At 35.5% G+C, this 13016-nt stretch overlaps 1 protein-coding gene and 1 long non-coding RNA gene across 4 annotated transcripts in view; one reads left to right on the top strand and one right to left on the bottom strand.

Moving 5' to 3' along the window:
* The window catches only part of LOC106320872 (uncharacterized mitochondrial protein AtMg00810-like), a 2882-nt gene extending 2002 nt beyond the window's left edge, over window positions 1–880 (top strand). Inside the window, exon 2 of the mRNA XM_013759225.1 lies at window positions 203–880. Within this exon, the coding sequence (XP_013614679.1) occupies window positions 203–880 (678 nt within the window). The remainder of the gene's footprint in view (window positions 1–202) is intronic.
* Window positions 881–1187: 307 nt separating this feature from the next.
* On the bottom strand, window positions 1188–2479 carry LOC106320871. Of its 3 annotated transcripts, XR_001265934.1 has the most exons (5): window positions 2234–2479; window positions 2051–2159; window positions 1878–1986; window positions 1618–1799; window positions 1192–1475 (listed from the first exon to the last, which is right to left on the bottom strand). It is a non-coding gene; the product is annotated as an uncharacterized LOC106320871 (long non-coding RNA). The 3 variants fall into 3 exon arrangements; XR_001265935.1 differs by having other exon boundaries at window positions 1188–1799; window positions 2051–2137; window positions 2234–2469; XR_001265933.1 differs by having other exon boundaries at window positions 1189–1799.
* Window positions 2480–13016: the final 10537 nt, after the last annotated feature.

Raw genomic sequence — 13016 nt, 5'->3', positions numbered from 1 at the left:
AGTTGCTCGCTTAGAAACTGTTAGACTAATCATTTCATTGGCAGCCCAAAAGAGTTGGAGGATACATCAAATGGATGTCAAATCAGCCTTCTTAAATGGAGACCTTGAGGAAGAAGTCTACATTGAGCAACCACAAGGCTACATAGTCAAAGGATAAGAAGACAGAGTCTTAAGGCTAAACAAGGCGCTTTATAGATTAAAGCAAGTACCAAGAGCATGGAACACTCGGATTGATAAGTACTTCAAGGAGAAATGCTTCATCAAGTGTCTATATGAGCATGAACTTTGTATCAAAACTCAAAACAACGATATATTGATTGCATGCTTATATGTTGATGACTTGATATTCACTGGCAACCATCCGATTATGTTTGAAGATTTCAAGATGGAGATGAGAAAGGAGTTCGAGATGACCGACATTGGATTGATGTCATACTACCTTGGCATTGAAGTAAAGCAAGAAGAAAATGGAATCTTCATTACTCAAGAAGGCTATGCTAAAGAGGTGCTTAAGAAGTTCAAGATGGATGACCCAAATCCAGTTTGCCCGCCAATAGAATGTGGAGTCAAGTTATCAAATGAAGAAGAAGGAGAGAGTGTGAATCCAACACTCTTTAAGAGTTTGGTTGGAAGCTTACGATATCTAACGTGCACAAGGCCCGACATCCTACACGCAGTTGGAGTTGTGAGTCGATACATGGAGCATCCAACAACAACTCATTTCAAGGCAGCCAAGAGGATCCTACGCTATATCAAAGGTACAATCAACTTTGGCTTGTATTACTCTATTTCTGACGATTACAAGCTTGTTGGATATAGCGATAGCGATTGGGGTGGAGACGTAGATGACCAGAAAAGCACAAGTGGCTTCGTGCTTTAAGAGGGGGTGTTGAAAATTAAACTTGATTTGGATCACATTTTGGGCTAATAATTTACTAATCATTTTAGTCCAAACTTAGTCCAATATCTAGAATCATCCTTCACCTCCTTAGAATAAAAATCTAGATATTCTCATAGAATTATCTAGATAATTATAATAAAAAATCTTAGATATTATGGTAGAATTCTCTAGATTTAGGATCAAAATATGTAAGATATTTTGTATTTTGAAGACTATAAATACCTCCACTCCCCTTTCATTTTGTATCACCAAGAAATAATCCAAGTTTGTAACAAATAATAAAATCCTCTTCTAAATTATATAATATTTCTTCTTCACAAAACTTCTTTCTCTTCAAACAAACACTTTCTCCATCTTTATAAAGTTTTTCATTCCAACAGTTTCTTACGTGTTATTTCTGAACCTTTCTTCCCCCTAGCAGCTATCGATCTGGATCCAACCGTCTTTAACATTTTCTCTTGGGCTCTGGGTTTAAAAAAGCGCTTCAACCATTGAGGCGATGGGAAGGTCAAGCTCGCCTCTAAGCTATAGAGTCGCTTCATACCGCCTCGCCAACGTAAGGCGTAGTCTGAACCTACACGTAAGATTAGGGGTTAGGACATATAAATCATAAAATCATTCAGATTCTTCTATTCTTTGTAATTATCCTAAACCATTAAAATTAAAAATAAATAATTCTCCATAAAATAAAACTTAAAAAGAGAATTAATTCCAACAAAATGTTCACTGCTCTGATCTGCTTAACGCTCCTTCCTTTCTCTTGAGTGATTTGGGTCCTTGCTTGCTTGTGTGCTTTGAATATAGCATGCTTGAGTGCTTCTTTAATGGCTATGTTCTCACATCGACTCTTGTCGTTCTCTGCCTTTAGTGCATTGTTATCTGGTCTCTCATGTTGCGCCTACAGATACAGTATGAACAAATCTTATTCAGACAAAGTTTTAAACACACAAAAGAGAGAGATATTAAGACACATAACCTTTCTTCTGTTCTGGAACCAGAACTTGATTTGCCTTGGAGCCAAACCCTATTCTCTGCTAAGTTGGTTCCTCTGCTTATCATCTGGATGAGGACACTCCTTGAAACGCCTGCAAGAGATTCAAACCATTATAAGAGTGTATGAATCAAAAAAAAAAAAGAGAGAGTACTTACTTTTCATGACGAAACAAAAGAGATACGAAGCATATCGACCCAAAACCGCAGAAGCCTAGCCTTGACGACGGAGGAGCAGTTGCCGGACTTCAGATCGGAGAAGAAAACCCTAGAATTAGCCATAACACAATCTTTCTGTATGAGATACGAAGCTAAGATGAGATGAAGGAGAGGAATACTCACACTTATTTATATTGAAATCACCGACTTTGAGATCGAAAAAGGGAATTGATGATGACGTAGTGGATGGGTGAATCAATGAGATTAAACACGAGCTCTTTACTCAAACCGTTTCAAAAGGTAAGAGAAAGCGGAAACGACATAGAGTCACCGTCGCACGAAGAGGGAAGAGGATCTCGTTTCTTCTCTGCAAATCAGGATTAGAGACGACACATTTCTTCACACTTCACGGCCCAAACACACAACACGCGACAAAGCCCACAAACGTAGCGAATAAATGAAACGGCACGTTTAGCACACTAAGGACACGTGTCGAGATGACGGATGCCGACTTTCCTAGTTGAATGCTGACGTGACGCGCTGTGAGGGAAGTAAACAAAGCTTTATAATAATAGATAGATAGATAATAGATAGATAGATTAGAAGTTCACCAAATTAGTTCTATCAATTTAATGCAATCAATGTAAATGTACAACTTACTATTTCAATTTACGTATCCCTTAAAAGTAATAATAGATCTCGAGCCGCGCTCGCGCGGGTTTTTGTTTTCATTTATTTTTATATAAATATTTTATTTTTAATTCTAAATTGGTATATATTGTAATATACGGTATTTTTTTTCATTAAATAGATTGTTTCAAACTTTCACATGTATTGTATCTTATTCTATATATACATTTTTGGATTATTAACTTCATTATTAAAATCGTAACTATATATATAAAGATTAGTAAAATATTGTTTTACTGTCATATTCAAAGATATTGAAACATTTCAAAAATTTAGAAAGTTTTTAAAAAATTAAACTTTTCGATTCATAGATTTATATTATCGAGTAAATAATAAAACATTTAGTTTTTGTTTAATTTTTAAAATAAACTATATAATTTAAAATTTGTTTTCATTGGTTTAAGGTAGTATAGATTAATCATTGTTAGATAATATGATTTTTGTTATTTAAAAAAAAAATCTTCATAATTTCAAAAGTTAACATCGAAAAATATTTAAATATTTAACATATGGAGGTATAGTATTACAATATTAAACTATATATATTTAATTTATACTATCTATAAATCCAATGGATCATCAATTATTTAAATCTAATTATTGATAGCCCAATAAAAATTTCTGGTAGGTCCAAAATTTAAATGATAAGATTAGAGATTAAATGTAACATGACTTTCTAAGAATATGTTCATTAGGTCTATTTTTTAAAAAAAAATCACACATGAATCAAGGTTGTGACTTCTGTTTTAATATATCACAAATTTAGAAAGTTTTTTAAAAAATTAAACTTTTCGCTTCATAGATTTATATTATCGAGTAAATAATTAAACATTTAGTTTTTGTTTAATTTTTAATAAACTATATAATTTAAAAGTTGTTTTCATTGGTTTAAGGTAGTAAAAATTAATCATTGTTAGATAATATGATTTTGTTATTAAAAAAAAATCTTCATAATTTTAAAAATTAACATCGACAAATATTTTAATATTTAACATATGGAGGTATAGTATTACAACATTAAATTACAAATATATTTAATTTATACTATCTATAAATCAAATGGATCATATATTGTTTAAATCCAATTATTGATAGCCCAATAAAAAATTTTGATAGGCCCAAAATTTAAATGATAAGATTAGAGATTAAATGTAATATGACTTTCTAGAAATATGTCAATTATGTCTATTTTTAAAAAAATCACACATAAATCAAGTTGTGACTTCTGTTTTAATATAAAAGATAATTGTTGTGATGTATTTCGTTAGTTTTTCTAACTGTTTATAAATATTTTTTTGTAACAGATATTTCGCTGTAGTTTCCTCTATCCTTTAAAATTTGAAGCTAATGGACGACACGATTATAACCATCAGACCCCAACAGGCCAACATGGCACGCTCTGGACCGGCTCTTGAAGCTCCCTCTCTAACTCAACATATCTTGGACATTGTGATCAATTTTCTAAAATCTGTTGTTCTTTACTCGATCTCCTATTATTTGCTCTGGTCAGAGAACAAATAGGTAATAGATAGTGATATTATCATATTTGGTTTTTGTTCTAACGTTGACTTTTTCGCTTTTATGGGTTGCTTTCAAATCTATTTCGGTTTATATGCAATGATCTTTTCAAGAAAAAGAAAAAAACCGAATACTATAAATATTTGTTTCACTGAAGACCAGATCCCTCTTTGATTGTTGACAACTATACTATAATGGCCTTGGAACGTGTTAGGCATATCCTCCTGCTATTATATAATTCTCACTTTTGTTTTTAAAAGAAGGATGCGACTTTTTCGATTTTTTCATCTTTTTCTTTTCTAAAACTTCTGTCCCAATCGGATCGGACCAAGAAATTATAAATTCAAAATGCAACAGAATATGAACCAGTGGCTTGGAGAATGTTTTCCAAACTGAAAACTGTTGAATAATGAACTTAGTCAATGGTCAACACATTGCTAATTGCTTTTAAGTTTCTAGTAAACCTTCCATTTATAATGAGACTTTATACACAAAGCTTTCATATCATTTGTATGATTGACCAAATAAGTTTTAATAGAAGTTGTATTGATAGTCTTGTTCAAACTTCAAACTCAATCAACGCAAAATACTCATAAATTACAAGAAATAAAATCTTTTAATGAGAAAATATCTTAAACATATCCCAATTAGACATTAAATATAAAATAAAAGAATAGAATACAACCTCAAATATATTGTTACAATTTGTATAAAATTTACTAATACAGCTGTTAAAAATTAAATGTGTCTAAATGATATTCTGCAGAGAAAAACATACCTTAAAGTATTATTATAATTGAATTCTCTTTAGCTGATATTTGCTTCTGTTTTAAGAAAATTGTCGGCACCTCCAGATTCTGTAACAGGTTAATTAAGTAGTAAATACAATTCTTTTCATAAACTAATAAATACTATAGTTATGTTATTCATTAATTGCATTAAGTAATAAACCGCACGGGTGTTTATTTTCATTTATTTTTATATAAACATTTTGTTTTCAATTCTTAATCGGTATATATTATAATATATATGAGGTGTATCTATTACTTTTTAAAACATAATAATTTTACCATATTTTTTATTGAATTAGTTGTGTTTCAAAATTTCACAAGTTATTAAAAAATTAAACTTTTAGCTTCATAGATTTATATTATCGAGTATATTAAGGTTGTTCAAACATAATAATATTAGAGTATACTTGTTTTCCATCAAATAGATTGTTTCAAATTTTCTCATGTGTTTATTTCTTCTTATATATTTTTTTTTGTTGGATTAGTATTTCATTATTGAATAAATAAATAGAAATATAATTTGGAAAATGTTAAAATATTATCATCTCCAAAGATAATCAAACATTTCACAAAATAAGAAAGTTAACAAAAACTAAACTTAAAGCTTCGTGTATAAATTTTATAAAGAATTTAATTAAACATTTAATTATATTTTGTAAATGAACTATATACAAAACACAAATCAATGTGAAATCAGTTTAGTTTTAAAAATGTATCTGATTAGGGTAGAAGTCTCGAGAAATATTTATGCTCATTGCAGTCTCTTTCAAACACGATGGTACATGATATGGAAGTAAAAATTGATAACAGAGTTTCCAGATCACATTTTTTTGCTTGGAAAAGATTGATAATTATTTAGTTCCTATAATGTAGCAATAGTGTGTTATAGACATATTATTTAGTTCTTATAATCTAGAAAGTGATTTATTTAGACCTATAATAATGATAAAATTAGAGATTAAATGTAACATGATTTTCTAGTAATAGGTCCATCAGGTCTATTTTTAAAAAAAATCACACATGAATCAAGGTTGTGACTTCTGTTTTAATATATAAGATATATAATCACTTTTAATAAATTAAAATTATTTATGGACAGGTCGATGGCTAACTAAGGGGGGAAGGAAGTGCTGATAAAGTCTATCCTCTTAGCTTTACCTATTTACGTAATGTCGACTCTGCTATTATCCATAGAGACATGTGAAAATCTAGCTAGTGCCATTACACAGTTCTGGTGGAGCTCAAATCTGCATAAAAGAGGAATACATTGGGTAAAATGGAAAAAATTGTGCAAATCAAGAGAAGAGAGAGGGATAAGATTCATGATGATCCATGAATTCAATCTTGCTTTACTAGGCAAACAGTTATGGCGATTAGTACAGTTTCCATATTCTTTAGTGGCTAGAGTTCTAAAAGGAAAACACTTAAGATGCAGCACGCCCTTGCGGCTGAACACGACTATTAGGCCTTCATATGGCTGGACGAGTATTATGGCAGCAAAGCCATTAGTATTGTTGGAAATCAGACAAAAGGTACAGTCTGGGAACGAGATTAGAATATGGAAAAATCTTTGGTTACCAACGATACCAGCAAGACCAGCCGGACCAATAGCGCCGATAGTCCATCCAATGATGTCAGTAAGAGACTTAATGATAGAGAACCCCAAAATATGCGATCCAAAATTGCTTGAACACTAGTCGGTCCGGAAGATATCCCATTGGTCCATAAGCCAAGGATACCAGCGGGACGAGTATTGTTGGAGGTACACTAAGAATGGGATGTACACTGTTAAGTCAGGATATTGGGTGGCCAGAAACATCTTCAATACGGAGATGGTAGAGCCCCAGATAGAGTCGAGTATTACTAAACTCCAAGCCTTTGCTTGGAAGATACAAGCTCCCCCAAAGATAAAACATTTCATTTGGCAAACAATTTCTGGAAAATTAAAGGTGACAAGCAATCTAACACATCGACATATGCGATGTGACAACCACTGCCCCAGATGCGGAGCAGGATGAGACAATAAATCATGTCATCTTTGAATGTCCTCCTGCTATACAGACATGGGTACATGTGGCAACTCCAACTCCACCAGAGAGGTTCCCCAGTACAAGCCACTATACAAACATTGATTATCTTTTTTGGAGGAAGAGCGACATAGAAGACCCTGAGTTGGATAAAGACCCATACCCCTGGATCATGTGGTACATTTGGAAAGCGAAAAATGATAAACTATTCAAAGGATTTGACAGGGACCCTTTGGAAATTGTCCGTCACGCTGAATCAGAATGTCATGCTTGGTTTGAAGCTAATCGCAAACAGGATGAACCAAAAAGTATACAAAACCCTGTACATGTAGCGAATTCTGAGAGATGCATGATAGATGGATCATGGACACATGGCGCACTCTTCAGTGGTTATGGATGGACATGGATAACTGATCAGGGAATAACTCATCTTTTGGGAGCACGAAACCAGCGGCGACGGATCTCTCCTCTTCACTCAGAGCTCGAAGCCCTCTCATGGGCAATGGAGTGCATGCTTCAACTATCGACGTGTCAGGCTTTTGGCAACGATTGCAAGGATCTAGTTTCTATGATTCAAGACCCAGGAGCATGGCCTAATTTTTCTACGGAGTTAAAGGAGCTAATGAAACTGAAGAGTAGATTCGTTGATTTCTCGATTGTCTTTATTCCCCCTTCTAAAAATGTATTGTCTGATTCGTTAGCTAAGATAGCAAGATCATTTCATAGGTACATGTACTACATTGGTTGTTCTATTCTGGTCTGGTTTTCCCAGACCACTTCGAGTTTAAGCAATAGAACAGCCGTTTGACGTTAAAAAAAATAATAAATGAAAATAAATGAAAATTATTTTAATTCATTATCATCATTAACTATTATTATTTTCTTTTTGAAGGAGTATATAACTTTTATTTCAAATTATTTTAAAAATAATAAAATGAAACCCCTTTGCAAAACTACACCTATACCTGAAAATGTAACTTTTAATTGAACATTGGCTATAACATTAACTAATGAACCTAACTAAAATTTCCAAATTTAATAGAAATCTCAAATTAAAATATAATCCAATTCGTTAGAATTAGAAACAAAATGTGCAAAAAAACACACAATTATCCATAAAACAGAGTATTATTCAAAGAAGTTAACTACGAAAATTGCATATATCATGAAATGCTCTTTGATAGTTAGATGTTCATCAAATGCCTTTAGTAAAAGAATAAAGTCAACTACAAGTCTAAACGAACTTGTCACGAAATAGTTAAAACTTTCTCAATCGATTATACTGAACACAATATGTTTATTCTCATGATCACTCTAAACCTCAAGATTTTCTATCTCATTCAGTACTAAATCAACGCCGAACTCATCTAGGTAAAAAAACATGACCAGGCAACATTCGGTGAAAATTATCATGCATATATGTATTATTTATTTGATGCTAGAGAAAGTTGTTTTTTTCTCGCTCCTTATGATCTCCTTCCAATGACTTTACCCAAAAAGTTAGACCTTTCCCATACAACAGGACGAATGTTCAGTTTTGTATTGTCAGTGTGTGTTTTATTCACTCATGAGAAAAGCATTAGATTACAATTTCACTAACTAGTTTTGGATTCGAACTTGGAAGCTTTTCTTGTTTGTTGGAACTATAAACGTCCCCAACTAACATAAAGCTGTCCACTGTGCCTTCTCTAGAGTCTTGACACAAAACTCTCATTGGCTGATAGAATCTCAAACTGTTATATATAGTGAATTACAATCTCAATCGAATGGAACCTCGAGTTAAGCCCAAACATGAGAAAATATCTCAAGGTCGTCCTTTATAAATTGTATTTTTTCAAAAGCCAAATTCAAATTATACAACTGACTTCTTATTTATATTAGAGTTACTTCTACGTAACAGAGTAACGGTTTTTCCGTACGTCAACTGATACATAAGTATCACGTACAAGAGAAAGAAGACTCGAAACTAGTATTTTTCCTTAAAACATTAATAGAGATTTGGTATTTTTCCTATTCTTAGATATTAAGAAGTTTTCCATTTTTATTACTTAGAGCTATGATTTGTATAGCTCTATATAAACCTATCTAATTATCAATAAATAATCATCTTCCAGCATTAACCTTATTCTCAAGAGAGACTAGGGTTGAAGGAAGCTTTGCAATCAAGTTATCTCTACTCTTACCTGTAATCACGGCACCAGTTACGCGAGCACAAACGGCTCGTATCAATTTGGTATCAGAGCCGAACGATTCGATGGGGGACACTGAGGCGCTTTCGAAACATATAGCAAAGATGATGGAGATGATGCAATCGATGAATTCAAAGATAGACGATAACATGAAAACTGAGAGTGCTAACATGAAAACTCTACAAGAGAGAATGGTGCGTCAGGAAACTGCTAACGAGGATCGCGGTAAGGCGATCAAATTCTCACCTGAAGAACTTTCTGAAGTTGAAATATTAAGTGGAAGTAAAGGGAGCAAGGGGGCGATATCATTCGATACCAGAGCTGCTACGAGTTCTACACCATCCAAGGCTGAGAAAGACATTCCGGTGAGGAGTTGTGGCTTGGCAAACGAGCCCACTTATGGGTTCTCCGGGGGACCGTGGCCAAACCGAGCTGTAAGAAGAGAACGAGGGCATAGGAGAACAGATGGAGGAGGAGACTGGAATGTAAGACCAATTGGAGCGGCACCACACGACTCGCATCCAAATTCTGGAGATTATCGAAACTCGGAAGGATTGATGGAGAGAGGGTATTACGAAACCCAGGAGGACAGAAGCAACAATTAAGAAAGAAGATGTGTGAAAGCAGCCAAAATAGAGTTTCCACCATATGATGGTACAACCGATGCTATGGAGTGGTTACAAAAGTGTGATGACTTCTTTGCAGACCAAAGAATATCCAGTGATGATGCGAAAGTTAGACAAGCAACTTTCGTTTTAACGGGACAAGCATACCACTGGAACATCAACTTGCGACGATTGGTAACACATAAGCTTGGATGGGGGGAGTTTAAAAGGATCTGCAAAAGTCAATTTGGAAAGGCATATGCAGTAAACCCAGTGGAAGAATTGTCAAATCTTAGACACACGGGAACAGTGGATGAGTACTGCAGTCAGTTTGAAGAATGCCTAAGCCGACAAACAAGACTCTCGGGTGATCAATAGTTGTGGCAGTTCTGTACCGGTTTGACCGATAACTTGAGAAAAGAAGTGGAGTATTTTAGACCAGAGACGATTTTCGAAGCCATGGAATTTTCTCGAGATAACGAGTACAAAATTGATAGTGACAAATGAACCAGGACGTTTGGAGGTCATCTAGCGCCTATCACTAAAACAATTGGCGTATCAAGTCGACAAGAGAGTCGGGGATCAGAAGTTAAAGTTACAAAACCAGGACCACAAAAACAAACAGTCCAGAAGAAATTCTGGAAAAAACTAACACCAGCAGAGATGGCGGATAGAAGAGCAAAAGGGCTTTATTTCAATTGCGATGATTTATACACACCCAACCATACTTGTACTCTGGTTCTCTTTTATATTATGCCAGTCATGGAGGGAGACAATCAAGATGATGAGTGGATTGAGGAAGACGAGTTAGAAATCTCCTTGAATGCCATGAACGGGGAACAAAACGAGCGAACCTTCCAAGTACAAGCTGATATAGTGACAGGAAGAGGTTGGGTATTACTTGATACAGGGAGCACTCACAACTTAATCAAGAGCAGTTTGGTAGAGGAGCTGGGCATCCCGATACACAAGAAACCCGGCTGGTTCGTAGCTCCTCCCAACGGAGGGCAATGTCCAATCGATGGGTTTTGCCAAGGCTTGTCAATGACAGTGCAAGGACACCAATTCAAATCTGACTGCTTTGCGATTCCTTTGAAAGGTTTCGATGTGGTTCTTGGGATCAGATGGTTGAATGCATTGGGGAGAGTGATATGGGATGGACCGAATAAAACTGTCGAGTTCAGCCATGGCTCCACACAAGTGATATGGCACGGAGAAGCGGAAGCACGTGATAAGGCAAATGTATCTCTTCAAGCATTGGATTGTCATTCAGAGGCTTTGGAACATTGATTCTCCGATGAAGAATAAGTGTTTACGACGCGAGGAACTAATTTACAACGCCTATTACTGACACCGAAGCAGAGCATCTGGGCTCTAGATCCGGTACCCACGTCCAACTTGCTAGACAAGGTACTCCAGAAATTCAGTTCAGTGTTTGCGAAACCCGTTGGTCTGCCACCAAAGCGGGATTGCGATCACAGGATCCGTTTGCTTCAAGGATCGGATCCGGTCGCGGTACGTCCATACCGTTACCCACACCTCCTTAAAGATGAAATAGAGAAACAGTGCACTGAGATGCTTCGCAACGGGGTGATTCGACCAAGTAGTTCTCCGTTCTCTTCACCAGTGTTACTTGTGCGAAAAGCAGACCATACTTGGCTTTTTTGCATTGATTATCGATACCTTAACAAGATCACGGTGAAAGACAAGTTCCCAATCCCTGTCATCGACGAGTTGCTTGATGAGTTACATGGAGCTCGTTTTTTTACAAAACTCGATTTAACCTCAGGCTACCATCAAATTCACATGTGTGAAGAAGACATTGAGAAAACGGCATTCCGCATACATCATGGTCATTATGAATTTTTGGTAATGCCGTTTGGCCTGGTGAACGCCCCATCCACCTTTCATAGCTTGATGAATTCGGTGTTTACAAATGTGCTTCGAAAGTTTGTGTTGGTATTTTTTGACGATATTTTGATCTATAGCAAGACATGGGCAGATCATGTACGGCATGTGGAGTATGTGTTACAGGTGTTACAAGAACATCAGTTGCTAATAAAAAGGATTAAGTGTTCTTTCGGGAAGCAAGAGGTAGGTTATCTTGGACATGTTATTTCGCATGAAGGTGTCCAAGTTGATCAGAAAAATTGAGGCGATTACACAGTGGCCCCAACCGGCGACAATCCGTTCATTGAGAGGATTTTTGGGCCTGTCAGGTTATTACCGTAAATTCATCCAAGGTTATGGCATCATAGCTGCTCCATTGACTCAACTCTTAAAGAAGGCAGGGCTCAGTTGGAACGAGACTGCAACGGAGGCTTTTGTCGCTTTAAAAAAGTCTTTGTCCCAATCTCCAGTATTAGCATTACCAGATTTCACTAAAGAATTTCACTACAAGAAAATCAGTAATTTCTGACCGTCATATCCGTTGGAAAACGGTCGGAAATGGCCTGCTCTGACGGATTTCCGACGGATCTGACCGTCAGATCTATATGGTCAGAATTTTTTTAGCGGTCAGAAACGGTCAGATATGTCTGACCGAAAACCGACGAATTATTACGGTCGGAAATTTCCGTCGGAATGTCCGTAAGAAATATCGGTCAGAAAATTCTGACCGTAGTAGCGGTCGGAAACTTTTGACGGGTGTTTCGGTCAGAAAAAATTGACGGAAATCGCGGTCGGAAAGTTTTGACGGAATTTACGGTCAGAAACATTTGACGGAAAGTACAGTCAGAAAGTTTTGACGGGTAGTTCGGTCGGATATTTCTGACAGGTTCATCGGTCAGAAACGCTTATTTCGGTTGGAAATATAAAATATTGAAATGGTAGTTCGATTGGGAATTTTAAAAGTCAAATTTTTTAAAAAAAATATGCAAAGTTAAACTAGCATACATCGATAAAGTAATTAATTTACATGGTCATAGATTGTACAAACATACCAAAATGATTAATCACACCAAAACAAGTAAAAAAAAACATACCAAAACGGTTGGCAAAGTTCAAGCAAGTAAAAAAAAAAACCAAAGTTCCTTACTAGAAACATCGATCGTCGGGGCTTTGGGTTGCAGAGTCCGTCTGGGTTTGAGTTGCAGAGAACTGCTCGGGGCAAAGGTTGGAAATGAAAACGGTCACGCGACGAAGCT

The sequence above is a fragment of the Brassica oleracea genome, unplaced genomic scaffold (genome assembly GCF_000695525.1).
Source record: "Brassica oleracea var. oleracea cultivar TO1000 unplaced genomic scaffold, BOL UnpScaffold01100, whole genome shotgun sequence".
Lineage (NCBI taxonomy): Eukaryota > Viridiplantae > Streptophyta > Magnoliopsida > Brassicales > Brassicaceae > Brassica > Brassica oleracea.
The sequence above is the reverse complement of the archived record's forward strand: the minus strand, read 5'-3'. Positions and strand labels throughout refer to the sequence as shown.